This window comes from Trachinotus anak, unplaced genomic scaffold (genome assembly GCF_046630095.1).
Source record: "Trachinotus anak isolate AG129_WGS33_773 ecotype Australia unplaced genomic scaffold, CSIRO_AGI_Tana_v1 ptg000024l, whole genome shotgun sequence".
NCBI classification, from domain to species: domain Eukaryota; kingdom Metazoa; phylum Chordata; class Actinopteri; order Carangiformes; family Carangidae; genus Trachinotus; species Trachinotus anak.
This window is the reverse complement of record NW_027273875.1, coordinates 7,840,094-7,865,503: the sequence shown is the minus strand read 5'-3', so window position 1 is coordinate 7,865,503 and position 25,410 is coordinate 7,840,094. Positions and strand designations below refer to the sequence as shown.

The 25,410-nt window shown below is 42.2% G+C and overlaps 2 protein-coding genes across 2 annotated transcripts; both read left to right on the top strand.

Annotated features, from left to right (window-relative positions):
* Positions 1 to 1,421: 1,421 nt before the first annotated feature.
* gucy2d (guanylate cyclase 2D, retinal) lies at positions 1,422 to 14,394 on the top strand. The gene is made up of 19 exons (XM_071460660.1): positions 1,422 to 1,898; positions 3,444 to 4,469; positions 4,562 to 4,863; positions 4,960 to 5,332; positions 5,452 to 5,536; positions 5,619 to 5,730; positions 5,901 to 6,020; positions 6,134 to 6,214; positions 6,577 to 6,753; positions 6,870 to 7,026; positions 7,114 to 7,263; positions 7,628 to 7,776; positions 7,872 to 8,035; positions 9,351 to 9,543; positions 10,038 to 10,212; positions 10,839 to 10,937; positions 11,652 to 11,746; positions 11,867 to 11,949; positions 12,086 to 14,394. The coding sequence occupies exons 2-19, from the start codon at positions 3,611 to 3,613 to the stop codon at positions 12,168 to 12,170; spliced, it is 3,459 nt and encodes a 1,152-aa protein (XP_071316761.1). The 5' UTR covers positions 1,422 to 1,898; positions 3,444 to 3,610; the 3' UTR covers positions 12,171 to 14,394.
* Positions 14,395 to 17,121: 2,727 nt separating this feature from the next.
* LOC139608105 (insulin receptor substrate 1-B) lies at positions 17,122 to 23,206 on the top strand. Its single transcript, XM_071461588.1, has 2 exons — positions 17,122 to 17,790; positions 19,269 to 23,206. The coding sequence occupies exons 1-2, from the start codon at positions 17,442 to 17,444 to the stop codon at positions 22,442 to 22,444; spliced, it is 3,525 nt and encodes a 1,174-aa protein (XP_071317689.1). The 5' UTR covers positions 17,122 to 17,441; the 3' UTR covers positions 22,445 to 23,206.
* Positions 23,207 to 25,410: the final 2,204 nt, after the last annotated feature.

Genomic DNA, 25,410 nt, shown 5'->3' with positions numbered 1-25,410 from the left:
GCACAGCCTCACCTGACTAATCTGATTACTCCAACAAGGCCGCTATCAATGTGCAGGACAGGCTAAACAAGAACAAACATGTCCTCGCTCTTCCAAATGTAGCGCAGACCACCTTCATATTCACAAAGCTCAGCAGCAAATGCTGAAGTTTTGTGTTTTTTGTTTATTTCCTATATCATTTGTGAGCATCGTTGCATTTTAAAGCTTTTTTAAATGTTGAGTCCCCCCTTCCCCCTACAGGCTTAAATTCCAGCTGTAGTACTGCAGTGAACTGTGCACGCTGCCAGGTCAAAAGAGCAACAGCAGACTTTCAGTAGCTTACAACAAAGATATTTTTGGCCTTCAGCTCCAGCTCACATAGTTCTTATGCCTTTCTTAGTATTGGTCTGAGTATGTAAGATGCTCATACTCACCTTTGGCCTGTAATCATTATCTTGTCCAGAGCTTGAAAAGGAGGGAGGCTATAAAGATGTAAGCATGGGCATGAAACCTCAGATAATGTGAAGAAAGCTGGTCACATAAAGGACAGCATGACATGATCTACTAAAATAAGAAAAGCTGTTATTAATCATGATAATCATTTATCATTTTCTGGTATTTTATCAGGGCTGAGGTTCAGGATATTGAGAGAAATATGATGTTATATTCTAAGCTGTGGTTGGCTGAATGACATCATCTACTTTGATAGTAGAAAGAGCAACTTTACTGTCATGTGCAGAGTTTTAGTCGTACTAATTTTCAGTTAGCATCTTTAGTTACTGTAGCAAGACTAGGAGAAGAGCAAAGAGCATGAGTAAAAGGTCTTAGAAGGATTTGAACTGCAGCAGAAGGGTTACATGAGGCTACAGACTCAGGCGTCTTAATCACTGCACCAGTTTCAAGACCCAGGTGATTACAAGCAATTCTATGATTCAATGGCAATGCAGTTATTAACACTGCAAAGTTTTTCTTGGTTTGGTTTGTATGAGTGAGTTTATTCATTCTTTTATTTGTCTATTTGCTTTAGGCACATTTATGGCTATTTAGAAGGTTTATGGGTTGAAGCGTGGATTTTGATGAGTGTCCCTGTTTTGGCACAAAAAGTACTTGATTTTGAACGGGTGCAGTTGGAGGGAGGGGCAGTAAATCAGTCCGAGATCAGTGTTAGCCACCATTTTCATTTCAATCCCAATCCCAGTTCTTACTAACTTACTTAAAATAGCAGCTGAACCCATCACTTACACCAGACCCACACTGCTTGTTTGAATTGATTTTAAAATAGTTGTGAATGTATAAATTTTATCAGCTGCGTCAGCGCCTCAGTGTACACACTATGTAGAGGATACAGGGTGACTATGCCTCTGCTTTCACCTCCTTGTTCATCTCTTCCAGCCCTCCCTCCACACCCACTGTTCCCACACTAGTATGGATTAAAAGCTAAAGAGGGCTGAGAAGCCAAAGCTTGCCAGTCCTTCCCTCTCTTCCCTTTCCTTTACCTGTTACCTCTCCACAGCTCTCTGCCATAGCTATTTTTTTTTACCAATCCAAACTCTGGATCCAGGTTGCACCTCTTCTCACGCATCATCCCATTGCTCTTTGGTTTGGGGTGGGTCTCAGTCTGAAACAGGGACAGAGAGAACTAAAGCAAGACTAACCTACTGGAAATGTGGAGATTAACTATTTTTTGGCGTTATCTTTGAAGGAAGCTGGATGAAAGAGGAGATGATTTGACTTTTTTTTCTTTTTACTTTTCATGCTATTTGGATTACCTATGGTATTTTTTCACAATAAAAGACCAAAGATAACTGCTCCTAACATATACTTCTGTATACTTAATCCACCTGGAGTTTGGATGTTTGGATGGTGCCATTGAACAACTGGCAACACTGACATGGCTTCTATGTAAAAAACTGCTCCAGGTCAGAATTGTTTCTTATCAAATCTGTTTTATTTGAATGTCTTATCTCTTACATAGATGTGGCTTTATTAACGTGAACAACTGATTCATCCTTGTAGCTGTGTTCAGACCTGTTTGCAGCAAAGCTACTCCTGTAAAAGTGAAGTTGTTGCCACACCACAGACTAATTCACCCCTTTAATAATTTACCATAGACTTAAAAATCATTGCTCTATAAATGAAAAATGGGGATTTACATGATTTGACCTATTTTTTCTTTTCAGCAGCACTTTAGAACAGGGTGAGAATATTCTAGTCAGTGCTCCTCTTAATCTATTAGCAACTGATAAGCCGGTGTCAGTATTAGCCACTTCAGGAGGCTACATTTCAGCTTGAGGACACAGAAATGAATCAGGCTCTGTGGTGTTTTGTGTTATAAAAATGTTACTTTTGAATCACCAAAAGCCACAGATTTGTTGTGTATGTTTTCACCCAGAACAGACCTCATTTAATTTGATACAAGATACAAACCTTAAATTACATAGATTTACAGAAATAACAAATTATTATAAGAATGTGCATAAACAAAGATTTAACTTTTTTGTCATATATAATTTTTCAATTAGAGATCATGGTTCCAGTATTTTAAGTCTTGGGTTTAAGCTTTTGACTCGTCTTCATAAACCAATTTGGCTTAATTTAGCATTCCTCAAAATCAAAACTAAATGCTCAAAACTAAAATTTCCTTCACCACTGCCAGGTTGGTCAGGCCTTTTTCTCAGTTGTCAGCATCAATACTTTGGATGTGGACAGTAGTTTTTAAGAGGTCTTTAGGCCTATCTGAAGATGTGCTGTGTTGATTTTTTTATATGTTAAAAAAAGGATTTTAAAAGTAGGTTTTCAAAATATCAAATCCTGTGACTTGCCAGGGCTTGATCAAAAAATTGTTGACTCATGAAGTTTCATGGTGAGAGTCTGAACAGCAGAAGGTTATAATCATAGCAGCTAAGTCTTGAAAGGCTGGTACAGGTTGATGCTTGAGGGTTGAGAAGGTCCAGCTGTCTTTTCCAAACTAACCTGAAACTGCCATTTCTGGCAATTAATACAAATTTAGATGCAGATTTCAAGAATCTGAGGGGTGATAAAGAGGAATCGTCCAGAAACATATAGCTGAGCAGAGCTCAAGAGATTGACTTTAGAAGGGAAAAGAGATCAAATTGAGACATCAGGCCAGATTTAGCCCACACGTTACCTGGCACTTAATTTTAAATTCCTTGGCCTTGACAGAACTAATCAGCTTGCTACACACATGCTGTTAATTCTCCAGGGGACAGAACTGGCACTCTTGGCATCATGTCCTCAGTAAGACAGATGGATGCTGATAAGATTCAAGATCACATTCTTTGAAACAAAACAGCTCAGCAAGATGTAAGATCAGGTCAGGTATCATGCCTGTGTCCTGGAGACTGTTTAGGCCCTGAGATGTTCTTGCTTGTATTACAGAAGCATTCTCGTTGTGTACATTTTCTAATTCATTCCACCTTTTTTTTCTCATTTTCTGGAGGCAGTGATGGCTTGGGGTTGTGTCGTTGCCTGTCCAGCTTTGGACTAGAGGCTTGCTGAGTGCCAAGGGAGACAGTCCCATCCACAAAAGACACCCTCATTGTCACACTAATCACTGTGAACCCTCCACTCCTCTTCTGTGTCCAAAGCATCAGAATAGCTGTGAGAGAAAATGGCAAGTCACAGAGACCCTCGCTTCCTGCACAACCTGTCCTACCACCCACGATGGCAGCACGACTCTGTAAAAATCAAGAGAAAAAGACATATACGGACAGTGGTTATAAACAGCCGCAGTGGGTATAGTCTCTTAAAATCATTATCAGCATCATCATCATTGTCATCAAAACCACAGTTGCCATCATCCCCTGTGCAACGCTGCTGCAGCTTATGGAGGAACTGGTTTCTTCTGCCCTTACTCATGATCTCAATTCTGCCCTGTCAAGCCTGGGCCACCACTTTCAAGGTGGCCCTGGTTGGACCCTGGACGTGTGATCTGTTATACTCTAAAGCCCTCCCTGACTTGGCAGCTCGACTCGCCACAAGCCGCATAAACAAGGACCCCAACCTGAACAAAGGCTACTGGTATGACTACACGCTGATCAATGAGGATTGCAAGTCATCCCGTGCCCTTGCTCGATTTGGTGAGCTAGAAGGTTATGGTGCTGCTTTCCTGGGCCCCGCCAACCCAGGATACTGCTCCTCTGCAGCTATGTACACAAAAGAGTGGGATGTTGGGATTCTTTCCTGGGGTTGCCTGAACCCCAACATGGAAAAAGGAGGGATGTACCCCACCTTCCTGAGGCCGCTGCCACTGTCTTCCCGTGTACTTTTCTCTGTGTTGCGGTTCTTCCGGTGGGCCCATGTAGCCATAATCTCAGAAGAGTCTGACATGTGGGAAGCCACAGGACATGAGCTGGCCTCTTCACTGAGGGCCCTTGGCCTTCCTGTCAACCCTGTAGTAACTATGGAGGCCGACAAGGATGGGCCACGCAAGGCCCTGACAAAAGTGCGAGAAGCAGACCGGGTCAGAGGTGAGTTGCAAGTGCAGAGGTTTCCTCCACACTGCTTTATTCCACATAAATCATGCAAATAAATGAGTTTTTAAACCCTCCTCTCTCCACAGTGGTCATCATGTGCATGCCTTCTGTCCTGATTGGTGGTCAAGCCCAATACCAACTTCTGACTACAGCACTGACCATGCGTATGATTGACCGTGGCTACATTTTCATCCCCTACGACACCCTCCTGTACTCACTACCCTACAAAGATGCATTCTACTATTCTCTTGGCAATGACACCAATCTGCGGAAAGCCTATGACGGGGTCCTCACCATCACCATGGACTCTGGAAACCGCAATTTCCATGAGGCCTTCAGGGATGCTCAGAACAGCTATGAAATCCGCAGCAGCACCCCACCAGAGGAGGTAAGACTCTCTTCTGTGTGACAAATCTGGAAGCAGAAAAACAAAGGCACTTTTGAATTTTCTTTAAAATCACGACATCTCTGTCTCCTCTGCTAGGTTTCTCCATTCTTTGGCACCATCTACAACATGATGTATTACATAGCAATGGCTACTGAGCAGGCACGCTCTAAAGGGGGCCGCTGGGTAACTGGTCAGATCCTGGGCGACAGTGAGGGCGGCTTTGAATTTGAAGGCTTTAATCAGCCCTTGAGGGCCAGCAGGAATGGTGACGGCATGCAGGCTCGCTATGTAGTGCTGGACTACAGTGGCATGGGCAACTCTCTCTACTCCACTCATGCTCTGGAAGCTGCTCATACCGATGGCAGGACTGGAGGCTTGAAGTTCCTTGGTCGTTCGATACATTTTGCAGGCAGTACGCCCTACAGAGACTCAGGCTGTTGGTTTAGCCCCTACTTTGCCTGTACTGGAGGTGAGTGCACAAGTAATATCATTGCAGGGAATGTGATTATAAGCTGGTATGGTGTAGATTGCTTTTTTCAGTGCATTCAAACTGTCTAACGTTTTTTCTCTCTTTTTCTCGTCCCAAAGGCCTGGATTCATCCACTTTGTTCTTTCTTCTTCTTGTGTTCATTGGATTGGCTGGTTGTGGAGCTGGCATCTTCCTTCATTTCAAGTATGTGCACCAGAATATCAAAGGTTGATATATCATCCAAGGCTGGCCTGTGTGAATTTTACAACGTATTATACTTGTTTAGGAAAAATGGCAGGATTGGGTTCAGCATCGGAGGTGGTGGTAACGGTGGATCATCGAGGGTAGTTTTGACCCTGGATGACCTGGTCTTCATCAACACTCAAGTCAGCAAAAGGGTCGGTCCTGTGCTGAATCTCTGACAATACTCGCAGTATTTTGCTGTGGTTTGCTTCTCTCTGCTGTGCATGCAATACTTTGAAAGTATATGATGCATGAAAGTTGTTTACCTGTAGGAAATTGTCTACTCTAAGCTGACCCGTCCTCTTTGAACTGTGTGTGTGAGCAGAAGCTGAATGATGAAAGTATCATGAAAAGCCAGCTGGATATGAAGACGCCTCACCACTCGGTGTCAGGGCGCAGCTACCTGGCCTCTACACCAGACAGCTCCAATGTTGCTGTGTTTGAGGTGAGGCGAGTCTGACATGACACACTCAGTAAACTCCTGTTTATCATTTTGGAGCTCATGTCTTTGGATGTTATTGGCTTCACAAAGACTGTGTCATTTTCTTTACCTCCCAGGGTGACTGGGTTTGGTTGAAGAAATGTCCCAGTGGATCAGTATCGAGTGTCAGCAGCAATACTGAGTTTGCCTTTGTCAAGGTAAATGAGTGTGTGAGGGAGTGGGAATATGGTGCTACTGAGTTTCTGTATTTAAAAGTATGTTTTCCTTCCTAGCCAAAGGTATGTCACTCATTATTATCACAGTGATTCTCCATCATAGCCTGAAACCATAGAATACACCTTAGTCTGGATCTGTAATTATGCTGGGATATGCTCCGTCTTTGAACTCAAATTTGAAAATCCTTCGGCGAAGGGAAAATAATTGGTTGTCTGAATTTAAAATGAAAGAAACAGTTGTTCCAAAATTACTGATTGCACTGACCAAGGCATGGAAAAAATGGCTTTAAAATCAGGTTACAACCAAGAAACAAGCTTTGATGTTTGCATTGTCTTCCCCTCAGCTCAGAGACATGAGGCATGAGAACCTCAATCTGTTCCTGGGGCTGTTCTTGGACTGTGGGATCTTTGGTGTTGTGACTGAGCACTGCTCTAGAGGCAGCTTGGAGGATCTGCTCAGCAATGAGGATGTACGTCTTGACTGGATGTTCAAGTCTTCCCTGTTAATGGATCTGATCCGGGTAAGAGAGACAAAATGACCTGCTTGTTTCATATTCCACCCTACGATGTCTTCTATTATTATCATTATCATTATCATTATTATTATCGCTCACATATTTCTACAAACTGTCATCAGGGAATGAAGTACCTGCACAATCGTGACATCATCCATGGACGGCTGAAATCACGTAACTGTGTGGTAGACGGGCGCTTTGTGTTGAAGGTGACCGATTATGGGTACAATGAAATTTTGATTTCCCAAGGTATTGCCACTGAAGAGGAAAAGCCAGAGGGTGAGTTTCTGTGCATCCACATTGTGCTTGTGCATATATGAATATTATTTGTTTAATTATAGTTTTTCATGTTTTTCCGATAAAAAGATCTGCTTTGGACGGCTCCCGAGCTGCTGCGAAGTTCTAGTCTGAGGAGGAGGGGAACGTTCTTAGGAGATGTCTACAGCTTCGCCATTGTCATGCAGGAGGTCATCTCTCGCTCTGCACCTTTCTGCATGCTGGACATGCCACCCAAGGGTGAGTGATGCATTAGTAACCCTTCAGTAATCTGAATCTTTTTTGAAAATCTGCACAGAGGCTTTTTGAAATGTTCATCCTATCCTTTATTATGTGTTTGCCACATGAGTTAAAAGCCAATAACCGGCCAGTGGACATAATAACATAGTATGAATACAATTAGCGCATTTATAGTTGCTCTCCACCTATATTACACACAAAACTGTCCAGACTGAGCTGAAAATAAACTGATAAATATCACAATTGTTGCTTAAAATGCAGCACCATTTTTAATCATCATAATGGTAGCATAAAATCTGTCTGTGCATTATTTCTGTGTTTTTCCAACATCTCTGTGTTCTTGTCCGTGTGGATGTGTTGACAGAGATTATCAGCAAGGTGAAAGAGCCTCCTCCTCTGTGTCGGCCTGTTGTGTCAGTGGATGAGGCCCCGCTGGATGTGATACAGGTGATGAAACAGGCCTGGAGCGAGGAGCCAGAGAAGAGGCCGAACTTTGAGGAGATCTTCAAACAGGTAAGAACACTGACAACCCATGCTTACACAGGTTTGCTCCTGCTTATATTGCATGTTTCTGACATTCCTGCTCCTTCCCTTTTTTCATCTGACAGTTCAAGAGCATCACCAAGGGAAAGAAGACCAACATCATCGACTCTATGTTGCGCATGTTGGAGCAGTACTCCTCCAACTTGGAGGATCTGATCAGAGAGAGGACAGAAGAGCTGGAGGTGGAGAGGCAGAAGACTGACAACCTGGTGGCTCAGATGTTGCCCAGGTGAGTGTCCAGCAACTTTCACTGACACACAAGGGATGATAAAACTATGTTGTCATGCTCTAAAACATATTACACTTCCCCGGACACAGAGCACAGCTACTGAGGTTGATGAGCAGCACTAGCCTCTGGTGGTCTGTAAGAGCATAAACATGGTTACAATAGCAATGTGTTACATAAATAAGTAAGAACTGGACTCAGAGCTTAGGTTTGTACAGATGCAGACATACAGTAGAGGTCTCAAATATTCTGCAAAGATTTGACAATAACTCTCAGGGAGTTCACAAGTCAGAGACCAGGCCAGCTGTGCAAAATGTGTCTGAATCAAAGGGGAAGAGTTGTGAGAGATTATGGAATCGTGGCTGTCTAAAAGAAAATACAGGAGTCAGGATGTATTTCTTCAGTTTTCTGTCTCTGTATCTCAAGTTTGTCCATCAGAATATGGTGGTGGTTCTGCTGCGTTTAGGAACTGTGGGAATATTTGCAACAGCCACCGTTGACGATGTGATCAGAAACCCGTCTACTGTACAGCAAATACCATCATTAAAACCGTCTTTAGATATTGCTTGCTCACTAAATGTACCATTGACTGATGTTTAATCTCAAATGCAACACTCAGTATTGACCACCAGACAAAATGAATCAGCTGTGTCCTGCTGTTACATTTTATTCAATCACTGAAGTTTGCCACAGCCTGTTTCTATTGGAATATGTTATTTTATACAGAATCAGTACTGTGTAAATTTATATCAATAGGCCTCCAAGAAGTATAAATATATAATACTACATGATCCGTGTCAGTATGTGCAGCACGTCAGCCACTGCCTCTTAGTGCAACTGATGCAAAAAATGCGTCTCAGCTGTGGATGTTATTATTTGAATTTTTTCCATGTAGAAGTCAAAACAAGCACACCTTAATAAACTCAAGTGTGCTTTTCCTAGGAATTAATGTCTTATTGAATCTTTATTATATTACATGACATAAACAAATGACTGCTGCCATTTCAAATAACTGATGTGCCAAAGAGAAGTGGCTTTCCTGTATTTAACTGCTAACTGCATATTGAGAGGAGAGAGCCACACCCTGCTGTCTCTGCACAGTATTCACACAGTTTACCATGTGTCAATCATGCTTTTAGAGACATCACTTTGCATGTTTGCAATAATAACAGTTTGGGAGGACACCCTGAAATCATCAAAGGGGCAGCAGTTAAATGTCTGTAAAATGAAATCCATGAAAGTGTGCTTCAGCATTCCTTTCAGCAGGTCTTCTTAGAAAACTTTGACTGTCCTCCTCTCATCATCTTCCTCCTTCAAGGTCTGTGGCCCAGGCACTGAAGACAGGCAAGCCCGTCAAACCCGAGCATTTCAGCGAGGTCACTCTGTACTTCAGTGACATCGTGGGCTTCACCACCATCTCAGCTCTCAGTGAGCCCATCGAGGTGGTCGACTTACTCAATGACCTCTACACACACTTTGACGCTATCATTGGGCTGCATGATGTCTACAAGGTGAGCGTTGGGTGATCTTCCATCTATGTGCGGTCTTTATTATGAATGCTTAGTTTTTTATTATTCTGGTTTTATTCAGTTTCAGTTAGTTAGCACACTAACAGTATTTTGTGGTGTTTTTATACTGACAATGAACAGAATATTTTTCCCTATTTAATTTGTTAAAGTTTTTTGTTTCAGTTTTTTAATAAAACCTCATTTAAGATTTTGTCTTTTCTGTATTTCATGTCAAAATATTTACAAAAATTTGATCTATGATTCTCTGTATTCTCTGTATTGATCTTGCCAAAACTTTCCTTCAGTTGCTCCTGAATCTGATCCAAACATAAACCAGGAACATAATTCCCACTTCATCTCAATATATGTCTTGTGTACACTGTTTTTTAAGGGAGTGCCTTTGAGTTTCTTTGCAGTATGAAGCGTTGTGAAGCATGTAGAGGGAAGAATGCCACATTATATGTGTGTGTGTGTGTTCAACTTTTATTTTTTTTTAGGTGGAAACTATCGGAGATGCCTACATGGTAGCCTCAGGAGTCCCCAACAGGAATGGCAACCGTCACGCAGCTGAGATGGCCAACATGTCTCTTGACATCCTCCACTGCATTGGGACCTTCAAGATGAGGCACATGCCTGAGCTAAAAGTCAGGATCCGTATTGGCCTGCACTCTGGTGTGTGTTTCCCCTTTTTGTGCCGTGATAAACTGCTCTATCCATCATGATATATAATAGTAATGCTGCATATGAAGAATTCTTTACACTAAGTTTATTTAAGAGTCACATACATGTGTAATGAGTAATATGGTATGAAATAAATCTAAACTCCATTTCAGACTGAGTAAAAGGTAATTTGTTGCAGAGGAATAAGAATGCAGGAACGCAAGCTCCTAAGGCAAGGAGGTATTTTTTACCTCCTTTATCCTTGTCTGGAAATTATTCCTGGAACAGTGAAACATTATCCACTTAGGGTGCTGTTATCCAATTAACACACGGCAAACTCTGGATTTCTAACTGTATCCTATAAATTTCTTTATACAAACAGAAGTGGTAGGGCACAGTTTTAATGTCATGTATATGGAAAGGAGTTCACTTTTACTGAAATGCTAAGAGACTGTGAGTCGGCTAAAAAACATGGGGACAAAACTGGTTTTAGTCCTCAGAGTTATAGTCACATGTCACAATGTAAAAATTTGACTCACATAATGGTTTGCCAAGGAGCAAGCTATTCAAAGTCCCCACCCTATCCAACCTTTGTGTGCGTGTGTGTGTGTGTGTGCTCTTGCATGCTATGTTTGCAGGCCCAGTCGTAGCAGGAGTAGTGGGTCTTACAATGCCTCGGTACTGTCTGTTTGGAGACACTGTCAACACAGCATCTCGAATGGAGTCCACAGGGTTGCGTGAGTGTCTCATATTTTATTTATTATATAGACCAGACAGATCTACTCTTTCTTTTATCTTCTTCTTCTTCTTTTTTTTTTTTTTTTTTAACTGACATTGTGGTTGAGAGGACAGGTGCATGCCAGTTTGTGTGCATGCTGCTTGAGGCTAAACAGGGCTTTAAGTGAACAGTCTTTAATCCTTTAAGTCTATCAGCTGAATTAAAGGCCAATTTGAAGTTTCAGTGTAAATGTCGTCAGTGACCATTGCCTCGGTTGCCCTCTGCATGCTGTATAAATTAAATATAAACTTAAGCATTAATGACTTAGTACACGTTGCTCATGTTTAAAAATATCTCATGTTTAAAAATGTCCCACATTTCATGGAGATACTGTAGTGAAAGAAACTATTCAGCTTTAAAAGGGTCAGTGGCAGCTTCAGACTAATTTGTTATGTCTAAAATAATAATTATGCATTTATATGTGGCTATGATGTATTTTTGCGATGAAGCGCAAAGAAATAATGGGTAGTCTACTGCCACCAAGTGGCTCAATACCAGCATGGCAGCCTGACGGTCTCAGACGGTCTCAGATGGTCTCAGATTAAGCCTGAGGGTCAAACCAAAACTTTTAAACCAAGAGTTTGGTGGACAGTACAGATTTTACATGTGTGCCTGATGGTCAAGCCATTTCAGTGTGTCAATGGTGAGATTTTTTCTGTGTTTGCTATCATAGCTTACAGAATCCATGTCAACCAAAGCACAGTTGATGTCCTGAACAGCTTGAAGCTGGGATACAAAATTCAAGTCAGAGGCATGACCGAGTTAAAGGTAAATAAAATAAAAAATGAGAAATGCTTTTATAATATACACAAAAGATATGCAATGTACCTACTCTAGTACTGGCCTTGTAATAGTAACAAATGGATGCTAATGATCGTTTATTTCTAGGGGAAAGGTATTGAGAACACATACTGGTTGGTTGGGAGGGACGATTTTGAAAAACCTTTGCCTATTCCTCCAGATCTTCATGGGTAAGAGGATATTTTCTTTTCTCCTCTAAACACACACATATGTAATACTGAAAAAAGGCCTGTTTGTGTGGATGGTCTGTCGTGGTTTTTCTGTGTCCCAGTTTTGGTACATAAAAACTTGTATTTCTCATTACAGGGGAAGCAATCATGGTATCAGTTTAGAGGAGATACCTGTTGACAGAAGACAAAAATTCCTGGATCGACAGAAGAGGATGGGCTAGCCTGATGTTTTTCAGTGAAGCCCCAGAATTGAGAAGTGGTACTGTTTTTCAGTGAAAGAAAAGGCAGAGGGATGTCTGAATGAAAAGTGAAAGTGCTACATTCTTAAATGATCCACAATCTACTATAATTTGTATTATGCTCAAAATGAAACCCTGCACCAGTGAGTTGGAAATTCACACTCTGGATTTGTCTAAATCATTTCTAGACTAAAATAATCTTTTTTGGAGATTATCATTCTCTTCATTCATAGTTTCAGCACATCTGTGCCATGATAAGCCCTGACTCCAACATGCAAAAATAAGCCAAAAGGAGACAACTGTCTATAATTGTTCAACAGTTGTTTTTATACCAAACATATAAAGATACAGCATAATATGTACACCATGGTTGATTTACAGGGCCAAATGTGTTTGTATGTGTTGTTTATTAGAGGACACTAATCGGCTAACTAGAGGTGATTATGATGGATGTGTCTAAAGAGAGAATCACAGTATCACATGTAATACTGGTGTACTTCATATATTGTATGTATTTGCACTGGTCTTTGTGCTTTGTAGAGATATTGGAGAGATTTTATCATGAACACCCAGAGGGTGGAGGCTATTACTGCTGGACTAGTCATCTCGGGTATAATAGAGTCTATGCTGCACTCACTTTAAAAGCATTAGCCTTTTACAACAACAACACAGAATTAATACATTAAAACATTCACACAGTAATTTCAGCTGGAAACACTACATAGGTTAGTCAGGGTTGAGAGCTCAGGTCAAGCATAGCTCTGATTTTGCTTTTGTAGTGCATCAATGTTATTATTCACTCATACCACAAATTAAGCCATATCATCCAAAAATGCTTCAGATATGTCAAACAAAGCATCTGATTTGTTTATTTAATATTAGATTTCATTATTAATATATATTTAAAAAACTGAACACAACTGACTGACTGATAGGTCTGTTTCATTCTTACATATCAGTTCAATGAAATGTATCTAAAGACAAAAATGTGCTCTAAAGTTTTGTTTCCAATAGTAATTACAAAAATACTGATTGAAAATCATCTGCCAAGCTGGAAATAATCAATAAATTCTAAGACATAATGACAAATAATTCTTTAAAAAGTACCATGGGACCCACATGATCTCTTCCTAACGATGTCATGATACTATATACAGTATGAATTGCTTTTTAATGATGTCTGTATTGCTTTTAACATTATGCCGACATTTTCTACCAAAACATAGGGTACATATGTAACGTGCAAGCAAGACACAAACTATTGCTCGCAGAAATAATGCACTGTCATTACAGCTTCACTCACGGTGCATGTAGCCCATTACCGGAACATGCTGTGTGCATGGCTGCATGCATTGTACAGCATGCTGTGTGTTCTTCATAGGACAGCAATAGGTAGCCCTAATTTTTGTGACAAACAGTATATCTGCTCATCTCCAGTAATGTGCTTCAGCAGATTGAGCCTTCATGTATCATTGTCTTCTGAAGCAAAATGTCTGGGTTTTTTCTGAATTTTGAAGCCATTATCCTCTCATCTGTATCTGTATCTGAAGGTCTTCTGAGAACAAATCTAAGTCCGCCTCCCATGCCCAACCCCAGAGGATCCTTGCTGAATTTTGCAGAACATATGAGGCAAACATGCATATAAAAAAGGGGGAGGACAGAGTCTTCTGAGTTATTTCTCTTTGCCCTGGGGATGTGTACTGTATATACTGTAAATTTGTACATAGTTTGTCTTTGTGTTCTACAGGGTTAGGGACATTTTAGTGGAGTTTTTTTCTGCTTGGGTTCCCTAAACCCCTAACACAAAAGGAGATATCAACAAAACATAACATACACAATAGAAAAAGCAAGCAATCTCACTCTCTATGGGCTTGCTAATTGTCCGCTGCAGCACTGATATTGAAGCAACAATAGGCAGGCGATGTCAGCATGTGATTTTCCTCCGACAACATTTTCAGTCTGCGGACATTTACTCCTTGGGAGCTCAGTGCTGACCACTTCTAACATACACTGACTTGTCACAATAGCTCAGCGTATTGACAAAACAAATGACTTGATTATCAGGTTGCTTCTTTGTGGTGTAGTCTTTCATGCCATTAAGTGTTTAGCACCAGCACTGGCTCTTCAAGCAAGATTAAACCCCTGCAGGGGAGGAAACACGGGATTCTGCTGTCTGAATGTTTCTTTGATGGCTATCTAAAGAGAATGAGTTATTCAATTGCATAGATAGGACACACTTTTTCTAGATTTTTAATCAATTTGCCAAATAGATAGATATCATCAAAACTGAATCGACTCTACTATTCATTTTGAAAGGGATTTCAATGTGTTTCTGTAAATAAATGATGGTTTTAGTGAAAATTGTGTCTTTGTATGTTTGTCTTACTGCTTACGTTTGAGTCTCTTTGTGTTGAGGCTATTATCCCAAATTGTGTGCTGACAGTATTTAAATTGTGATCCAAAACCAGTGGACCACTGAGTCACAAGTTCAATAAAGGCCAATAAATCATACTGTAAAGGACAGGTAAGCCATTTATATCCTGACATTTCTAAATTAGCGGCTTTTATCTCTCTCATTGGAATCATACTTTTCAATTATAACAAGTTTCAGTTCTGAAATAGCAGGGTTGTAAACAGGCAGGGCAGAGGAAAAGGACTTGGCAACAAGGGTTGATGGCAATATTAAGACTCCACTCAATTATGAAGAGACAGGAACTCAGCGGGAGTCTTACCACACCATTTCACCATAAATCCTAAAGCAAGTTAAATATAGGCTAACAAGCTTTGGGTTGGTTTTATTTACTTGGGCTGATGTGACTCTTTTTTATTTGGTAGTGGAACAATCCGATGAAAATGTAAGGATGGCTTTACATAATGCAACCTTGTAAAAAAAAGAATGCAAATTGGTAATATTACTGTTTCCACCAGAACAGTGCAAATGATGTTTTAGGTGGATTTCCAGCCTCCATGAAGCAGTCTTACAGCAGTGTCAACAACAGGAGTTTCCTACAAGTTTAGACTTAATAAGACCAATCATAGTTTTCTGTCAGTGACAGGGTATATTTTCTGCTTTAGGTTATTCGATCTTTAAACTTTGATAAAAGATGCAGAGATAAAAGTGATACAAGATAAAATATAAAACTAAGAGAACATAACATTGTAAAGATGACTTTTCAAAATGGTTAAAATGTTATTACCCAGATTGGAATATGAGCAGATCGTGACTGCACTGCTTGCAGGAATATCTACAAGTGATATCAGTGCCCTGGGGACAATGTCAGCTCAAAACAAATTCTTATTTCTGCCACTAACAGGGGTTGATATGAGGGCAACTTGATCAGTTTGACAGGTTGCTATGCCAAACCTTTTTTGGCACTTTGATGGTGCAGTCACACCCCTGGGATTTAACCGCAGACTGCATCACCTACAGTATGAGAAAGACTTTTCTTCTGAACTCCAATATTGTGTAGTTTTGTTTTGTTGCTTAGGGTATTAATTAATTCAGGTCATGGGTGCTATACTATGTGGCATTATTCAGTGAATATTCTGTCTGTATGTACAGCATGTACATGTCGCAGTACAAGCAATCATAAAATTTAATTTAAATTTAATTGGATTAATGTTACATTGCATGTTATCATCAAAACGCCCGGAGCAGGTGGTCAAGTGATTACTGAAATGTATTTACATTTAATTTGATTTAAATTAAGTTCAATTGAAAAAAAAGCTATAGAAAACACAAAACATATTTTCCTGTCACTATATTCCAAAATCTGTCTAACCGTGTCCGTAGGGATTTTTTATTTTATGATCATATGCTCATTGTACCTACAGTATAGACGACTGAGCAATACATTTTTTTTTTGCTGTAAAATATGCAAATTTGCATTAAATGGCTGCATGACATTCAGCAGCACTACCCCAAAAATATATTAGGCCCATAGCTGCATAAGCCCTAACCGCTCAAACAGCATGTTCTGCAGTTGTTTTTCTCCTGTCTTTGTACAGCCAGTGGAGTAAAATCCCTCAGATAAGTACAGAATTACACGACACGAGCTTCCTGATCGTCCACACGATCATAAACCAAGTCCTCCCCGCCTGAACACCGTGTTCCTCTGCGCTCCTCATCAGTCCTGAAGCCCCGCTGGCATTTGACTGGCACCGGCTTGGAGGTGTCAGTCCAGCAGAAGCAGAGTGAAGCCACCCAGAGTGAGCCAGGGGGAGACCGGAAACTTAGCAGGTTGGCTTTCACAATTAAAGCACTCTTGGTTGCTATGCCTGCAAAACAAAACTCATTATGAGGGTGCAGTTGATACGCAGACTGTCACTACTGTTATTAGAAGAGGTCATCTCCAAGGATAAAGAGATGACTATATTTACGAACTAAATACTGTAGGTAGCGAATGTGTGACTTGTATCAGAACATGGTTGTAAAGGCAGAGGTCATTGTGGCATACTTATTCTAACTCTATTGTTTCTTTCTAAGCCCTGGTTGGTAGAAAAGTGATGAAAAATGGTGTTTCACTCACTGTGAGAGATGAAGGAAGTCGTTCAGAGGGCTACTGAGCCGACCTGCTGCCTCTCCATGGTTAGAGCAGTTACATCAGATAGTTTTGATTCCCTCCTCTCATGTCAAACTTTAGGAGACTGGGAAAACCCAGGAATCACAAGTCTACTGCAGATATGGTGCTGAGGATAAAGTATAGCCTATACTGTGCATGCGTTATACTTAACATTTCCATCCCTGACCAGGATACGTGATGAAAAAGAGGGTGCAGGAATGGACAGCAGACCGATAGCAGGCCTAATTCGATCCAATAATCATTTTATCTTGAAAATAATTACCGGAAGTGCTGTTTTTATGCCGCCTAACTTGACAGTGGTGGGTAAAGATTGACTGTGGCCAACCTCAGACAGGTGGAGGAGACGTCCTCAAGCAGCTGAACTGCGCCGTGGTTGGACTGGATCGGGCAGGACCGGGTCGGGGTGCAGGACGAGCAGCGGCGGCCGCTGTGCGCGCTCGGTGCGCGGATCCTCCTGCTGCAGCCGCTGGATTCACAGTATGAGACCAGATCCAAAACATGGTTTGGCCGATTCTCCCATCCTGAGCCTTCGCACACTTGCTGGACACTTCAGCGTGGACACGGGGAGGACGAGGGATGTAGTTGCTATGGATTGATGAGGAGTACACATGGACTTCGATTTTCTCCCTGAGATTATTGGCTTATAATTTTTTATCGCCCTGCCTTGGCCATGGAGAACCAAGCAGCCGAGCCGCAGAACTATGAAGATGTACAGAAAAGCGGTTATCTCCGCAAGCATAAATCAATGCACCGGCGATTCTTCGTGCTGAGGGCGGCCTCGGAGCATGGTCCTGCTCGGCTTGAGTATTATGAGAACGAGAAGAAATTCCGCAGTAAATCACCTGTGCCCAAAAAAGTCCTGAACCTGGAGACTTGCTTCAACATCAACAAGCGGGCAGATTCCAAGAACAAGCACATGATAGTCCTTTATACCCGCAGCGAGAGCTTTGCCATCGCTGCAGACAGCGAGGAGGTCCAGAACGAGTGGTACCAGGCGATGCTGGATCTTCAGTGCAACTGTAAGACGTGAAAAGTGTAATGTGATTTCCACTGCCTGTTTCTGCATCAGGCCTATCCTGCCGTAGGCTGTTTGTTCTCCATACACTATTTGACGCGGCCATCCGTGATTGTTCATTGCATGTCACCGGCTCGAATTGCTTGGATAATTTTTGTATTAAGTGTAGTCCAGCCACATAATGCGAATTAATTGGTCTATTGATACAATTCGGACGGTGTGTTTTTCACCATGAGGCAGGTGGATCCGATGAACGGGGTAGACCAACACTATGGGCGGCATGTGCTGTGTTTGTGCAGCACAATCTCAATAAGCGTTGGTTTAATACAGTTATAACCTGCGGATCATTTTTCCGTCTGCAAAATATGATTTGATGCATTAAATAGCATCCACGCGTAATAATATTCAGACGATCGCCTTTTCTGACCAAAATGCAGCCCGTTTCATACGACGGTGTATTTTTGCATGGCGCAGTGGGCATATAGCAACCATCCAAGGGATGCATCATATAGTAGTAGCCTATCGTGGTGCACTCCGCTGGAGCCTGTGTTTTTGTTTTTCTGCACAGCTCCGGCTGCCGTTCGCCTAACCTACATTTCTGTTAGACGGTGCTGCTGGCAGGGAGGAGATGGCATCGTCAGTGCGCTCTCACTGGAAAATGTGTTTCTGTTGGGTATCCTCGTGTTTGCGTTGTTATCCTTATGCTGTAGCTGAACACCACCACCCACCCTCCCCGTTATGCTTTGCCTTTCAGTGAGTTGGGACTGACGGGCTTGCCCAGCTCTATATGTTGTGGTCCTCTAAATAGATACTTATTACAGAGCAGACACCCATTTTGTTGAGATTATGTTTCAGGGACAGCCACAGTAAGACACTGTTCGTAATTTAATTTATTGTAATTTTGGTGTAGGCCTGTCCAATAATGTGAGAATGAATGGAGATTGAAAAACATAAACATATACAGTAGGTTGTCCCTATGGAGATGATCTTTAATAAATTACATTGAGAATGGAAGCAACCCAATGCAGCTGTCAGTTGTTCTGTGAAGATAACAGTGACTGTGTGGCCAGACAAAATTATAATTCTGTAATTTCTCATGTGATTGGCACTGAACTGAAATGCTGCATTGTTTCACAATCAAGCATGGTGCCTTTCAGTAGATGTATTCTATACCTCCTAAGACTTAATTAATTATAGAGCTGTAGCTTAAAAGCAATGGTGATGAATTTGCTGCAGCACAGCTGCTTGGCAGACACAGCAGCCATCACTGTATGTAGCAATTTAGTAATGATAAGGAAACAGTATTACTTATTAGTGTCACCCACGCTAGTTTGTCGTTTTGGCTTTGATCAATATTTCAACAGGTTATATGTTTTATTTATTTATTTATCTTTTATTGATGCTGAGTTTTTATTTTCTAATGTATGTATCATGTCATCCAATGCCTTAATTGTATTTATTTATTCTTTATTGTTTTTCTAGGTAAAACCCCTGAAGACTATGGCAGTAGTGGAGAGTGTAGCTCTCCGTCTCCTGTTCCAACCTTCAAGGAAGTGTGGCAGGTCAAGGTTTGGCCTAAAGGTCTTGGACATGCCAGGAACTTAGTGGGCATCTACCGGCTGTGCCTAACTGACAAAACAGTCAACTTTGTCAAACTCAACTCTGATGTGGCTGCTGTGGTGTTGCAGCTGATGAATGTTCGCAGGTGTGGCCATTCAGAGAATTTTTTTTTCATTGAGGTGGGTCGCTCAGCCATTACCGGCCCTGGAGAGTTCTGGATGCAGGTGGATGACTCTGTAGTGGCTCAGAACATGCATGAGACCCTGCTGGAGGCCATGAAGGCCCTGAGTGAGGAGTTCCGTCAGCGTAGTAAATCTCAATCTGTGGGAACTTCATGTGGAGGTGGCACTGCTTCAAACCCCATCAGTGTCCCGAGCCGTCGTCATCATCCAAATCTGCCACCAAGCCAGGTGGGCTTCTCCAGACGAGCCCGCACAGAGACCCCTGGAGGCAGCAGCACGAGCACTTCACCCACATCTCGCCAAGGGTTTCCGAGGGCACGAACAGCCAGCATTGGAGCCAGATCGGAGGAAGGGGCAGCAAGTGCCAAAGGGACATGGGCCAGCTCCAGTCCAAGTCTTAATGGATCCTGCTCAACTACGCCAACACTAAGGCCCAAACCCACCAGGGCCCCAACACCTGCTAAGATTACCCTCAGCCTTGCACGTTACACGCCTAACCCCGCTCCCTCTCCTGCACCAAGTTTATCCTCCAGTTCTGGTCATGGCTCAGAGTGTGGCCTAGTGGGGGCAGCAGTTGGAGGCATGACAATCTGCTCCTACCCTCGTGTTTCTCAGAGAGTGTCTGTTTCAGGTTCACCGAGCGACTACGGCTCCTCAGATGAGTATGGTTCCAGTCCTGGGGAGCACGCTCTACTTGTGCCCAGTCTGTCTGGACATCACGTACATGGAGAAGGCTCCTCCAGCTATTTAGTCATGGGACAGCGAGAGGGACTCCTCGGTTCCCATCATCGCTCCAAAGGACGACGGATTCTGCGGCGTTCATCCAGTCGGGAATCTGAGGCAGAACGCAGACTACTAAGTAAGAGGGCTTCCCTGCCTTTGGCAGCCCATGAACGACTGACCCCACAGAGAAAAGATGAAGATGATGAAGATGATGAAGAATATGCCATCATGTCACAGAGTGCTAACAGAGAGAGAGCTGATTTGCACCATGGTCTGGCAGTTGGGGGTGGGCAGCTTGATGTAGCTGGGGAAAATAGGAAGAGGGCTGACAAAAGCAGGGGAGAAGTGGATGCAGGACAAGCTGTGGAGAGTGGCTATATGTCAATGCTGCCTGGAGTGACGTCTCCTCCTGTTTCACTTTCTCTCTCAATAGGTATGTCTGATGCCAGTGCTAAACCTGGGCCAGATGATGAGTATATGGCCATGACCCCCAACAACAGTGTGTCCCCTCCTCAGCACATCAGGCAGCCCAGTTCAGAGGGCTACATGGTCATGTCTCCCAATAGCAGCAGCTCCACAGACCTGCATGGACTGGGTATGTGGGATAGCAGAGCCAGCATGGAGAGCCGGGCTGCCAGTGACTACATGAACATCTCACCTGTCAGCAGCCGCTCTGCCTGCAGCACGCCGCCTTCCCACCCCGAGCAGCACCAGCTGCAACCAAAAATGTTCAATTCTTATTTCTCCCTGCCACGAGCTTATCAGCATACTCTCTATACTCGCTTTGAGGAGGACTTAAACAAAGGGGAAGGAAAAAAGGACAGTAGTGGGCATGATAGTGCTGGGAGGGGAGGGGGAGTGGGATACAGCAAGAGAAACAAAATTGCAGTGGGCTCTGCAGGAGGCTGCCAACTCTCCATGTCTTCGTCTTCCTTCTCCTCCAGCTCAGCCAGCAGTGAAAGCCTGGAAGACAAGTCCATATCAGCGGGGAGAGGGTTAAGTTTATTAAGAACCGGAGCAGAGTACAAGAGTGCGGGAACATGCACCAAAGATGGACGTCACCATCAAAAACGTGGATCAAGTAGTAAGAGCCCAAAGCAACAACGGAGGGGACGTCCCCTCAGTGTGTCTTCAGACATTACTAAAGCAAACACCCTACCCAGAGTGAAGGAGAATCTGCCGCCATCTTTGTCTCAAAATGTTGGTGAGTATGTCAGTATCGTGTTCAAGGAAGACAATAAGTATGATGGAGGACGATGTGCAGGGTCTGAACATGGACAACCTGTGATCCACGGAACCCTCCGGCCCCTGAACCAACCACTCCTCTGCCATGATAATCCTGCTAACCTCCCCCGCAGCTTTTCTGCACCGTTGTCCACCTCTGCTGAATACGTCAGCATGGATTTAGGGAAGTCCTCAACACCCCTGACTCCTCTTAGGTCCACATTCAGCACCCCACAGGGCCCACCAGCTGTTGCCCCCAAGGCCCGACATGAACACGGCACATCCTCTCCTCTGGCAGCAGAGGGCAAAGCCGGGTACAGAACAAAAGTAAAGATGGCAGCAATGCCAACAGATGCCCCTACTCCATTTACAGACAAGAAAGGTTCAGATTCCAGCATTTCGGCAAGATCAGCCATCCACTCTGGTCAACCCTCATCAATGGAGCAGGAGACAGGTTTGGGGTTTTCCCCCGTTAAGTCGTTCCAGTCTCCTGAGCGGAGCAGCAGGCTAGTCCGAGGTGACCCGCAAGGACGGCGGAGCCACCGCTCAGAGACATTTAACTCACCTCCCTCTCTACCACGCCACCCACCCTCTTCTACCTCCCTCTTCCCAGAGGGCAGCCAGGCAGCGAGCCATCGGCATGGTTTGGACTGCTCACTGTGGGAGAATGGGCAGGCAGCTAGTTTGTCTGCCACACCTCCACCACAAGCCTCCACCTCATCTGCTGAACAAGGCCTTAACTACATTGACCTTGACTTGGCCATTAAGGAGAGCCCTCAAGCTGGAGTGGAGCGTACCTCTGCCACCTACAACATCGGAGGAAGCGCTATGGGTAGCAGTGCTGGCTCCAGCCTCAACACTTATGCCAGTATTGATTTCTATAAGTCGGAAGAACTGAGAGCACACCAGAACAGTAGAAAGGATGGTCAAGGTAAGTGCCACTGGGAGTTCAAACCCATTTCATCTTAAAATATCTGTTAGACAACAGAGGGGCCAAGAACATTTTGATTGTATCATCTGAGATCTGACTGAGGTAAATTATGTGTTCAGAAGATGTTCAGATATTCAACAGATTAGGCTCCATACGTTCTTTTTATGATAGACTGAGACATCTTGCATAACGATGCAGTGTCTGTAGTGGCACCTTCATTGGTTCTTTTTGTAGACCGTGAGGTCATTGGTGTCAGTTCTGGCCTCACAACTAAAATACTCAGTGGTTACTATAGCACACAAGGAAGATGGCGAGATGACATCTTTGAGGCAACTTAAAATTTAGCATCATAGCAATTAATACAATAATCACGTAATAAAAAAAAAAATTCAAATTTATTAAAGAATTGTTTCTGATATGAAAAATTGAAAGGTTACATTAAGGGGAAACACCCATTTGCCTCCTCCTCATTCAGTGGAACAAACTTGACTTTTCAAACCTATTAAGAAAGAGTTAGGATGACAAACTGAAAGACAGTAATGTTTATTTGATTAATAAATTGGATGATCAGCAACAGTTTTAATAATCAATTCATTGTTTGATTCATTTTTCATGCAAAACCAAACATCTCTCTGGTTTTAGCTTTTCAAATGTGATGATTTGATGCCTTTTTCATAAATGATAGTAATACTAGTATCTATGGTTTTTGGACTGATGGTCGAATAGGCAAGGGATGTGAGGACATTACTGTGCACTCTGGTAAATTATAAATGGAATTTTCAATATCTTCTAATCAAGAAAATGATCATTAGATTAACTGATAATGAAAATAATTGTTAATTTAAACTGTCATTAATGTTTAAAAAAACAAGGGAGAGAGATAACGTAAAACAGGTGAAAGGAAAACTATATAATTCCTGGTAATATTTGTCTAGCTGGATGTAAGCTTTTGATGCTATGTGAATAATCCACAGACAAAACTCATGTCTGGGTCTTAGTCACTCCTTCCCCTTTCATCCCTTACTGATGTGTACCTTTGCTTCAAGCTGGTGGGCAGCACTGAGTTTCCAGGCTGTGGGTTGTCTGTAGAGTCTCTTATTATCACAAGTGGGTGTTCAGAGAGCAAAGCCAATTGATTTGTCTGCTGGTAATGAGCCATTTCACATAAATGGAGGTAGAGGGGACAGAATAAGGGCCAGGTGTTTATGTTGATGTGTGGGCGTGCTATCGGCTGCAGGATTTCACATGGCACCTCTGAGGTTTCCCTCACATTTTACTGATGACATTAGCTGATGGTTCATGTCGGTGGCTGCTTTTGATGGATGTGCATTGGATAACATAAGAGATCCAGTGCTTTTACATGTCAAGAAATAAAAGCTATGCAAGGCAGTATGCTAAAATGTAAATATACAGGTAAATATAAATATTAATCAACTTAATGGAACAAACAACTTGTGCAGCCTTTTTATTCAGAGCAGCTACAACATTTGCATGACTGATTTATCTAATGCTATTCCGACTCTATGTGTACATGTATAATCATAATAATTGCCTAATTATTTCAATTGGGAATAGTTTATTTATAAATTTAACATGCATAGCAAGGAAAAGAGCCCTGCGTTAATATTCTGTAAACTGGTCTTTCATGTAATTTTTCACACTGATTAATGTTGAATGTGCCTCTCCTCCTATAAGGTAGTGTTTATCCTGCTTTTATTAACTGCAGCCATATTTTTATGATGGTACTCAATATATGGAGGCTGGCATATAGGAAGATGGTGGCTGCACTGCGGTTTAAAAAGGAAATAAACAGTCTTGGTTCTCAAGTGCCCAATCAACACTGAAATAATTTTGAGAATATCACATTACTCCAGCAGTTTAAATTACATTGTAATTAGATTTTCAAATACAACGTTTATTAAAATATCAGAATTAGATTAAGATGTGTATGGGTGCCCAGTGTTTTAATTGCAGCATTGTCATAAATGCAATATTAGCAAAGTGTAAGTGTTAATTGTTATGTTATGTTAATGTTAACATAGCTGAAGACTCTTTGGCTACACCAACACTGAAAGTCAATCAGCTTACTGTCTGAACGTTATGCAAAATCTGATTCAATGTTGTACCTTATGTTTTCCAGGGTATCCAGTGTTTGTAAACAGTAAATCATCTTAACTTGATCCACTTAACTTGATACACTAATATTAGTAGTTATTAGTGAACAACACTACACATGCTCTAACACTGGAGAACTTCATACACTTAATGATCATCTTTCTTTAAAACAGAATGAAATTGTAATGATGACGGTGTACACTAAAACACAAGTTGACAAAGCGTATGTAGACCTTTACAGTAAGTTGCCACTTTATTATTCAGCGCATTCAGATAAGACTAATGTCCTCTTTCATGAAGGTTATAATGTTCAGTGCTTGTCGAAACTGTGTTAAAGAGATGTTGATTTGTGTGTGGTCATTTTGGAGGTTGTAGTTTGTGGTGTTTGTGAACTGTACTGGAGCATACAGAGAGGAGGTGTTGATGTTATTCATTGACAACAGTGTAGCAACACAATTCAGCAGAGCACCAAAATGCCTCCAAAGTGCAGAAAATTTCAACCATACAGACAAGCATTTTACACAGCGGTGTAAACAAGCCGAGTGCTGAGGCTGCAGACAATCATTTGACACTGAGAGTGGATGGAGCAAGTGGTTAGACTGGCTCAGGGATACTCAAACCACAGGTTGATTTATCAGCACTGTTGTGTGAGCTTCCCCTGAAGCAGGCAGTCTTTGTGGAGAGGTTCAGAGAGGTTATTTCATAAGGTAATTCTGCTCTTCAGTAGACCACATTAGACAAAATAAAATCTTTGTAATTGCAGGCTGATAATTATTCATGCTCTGACGTTTGCTTGCTGCCACTGACTTAATTTTGCTGACATGATCAGAACTAGAGTTGCTCTTTGTGATGTTTAGGGGGGTCATTTAAAAGAAGAAGGTTCAAAATC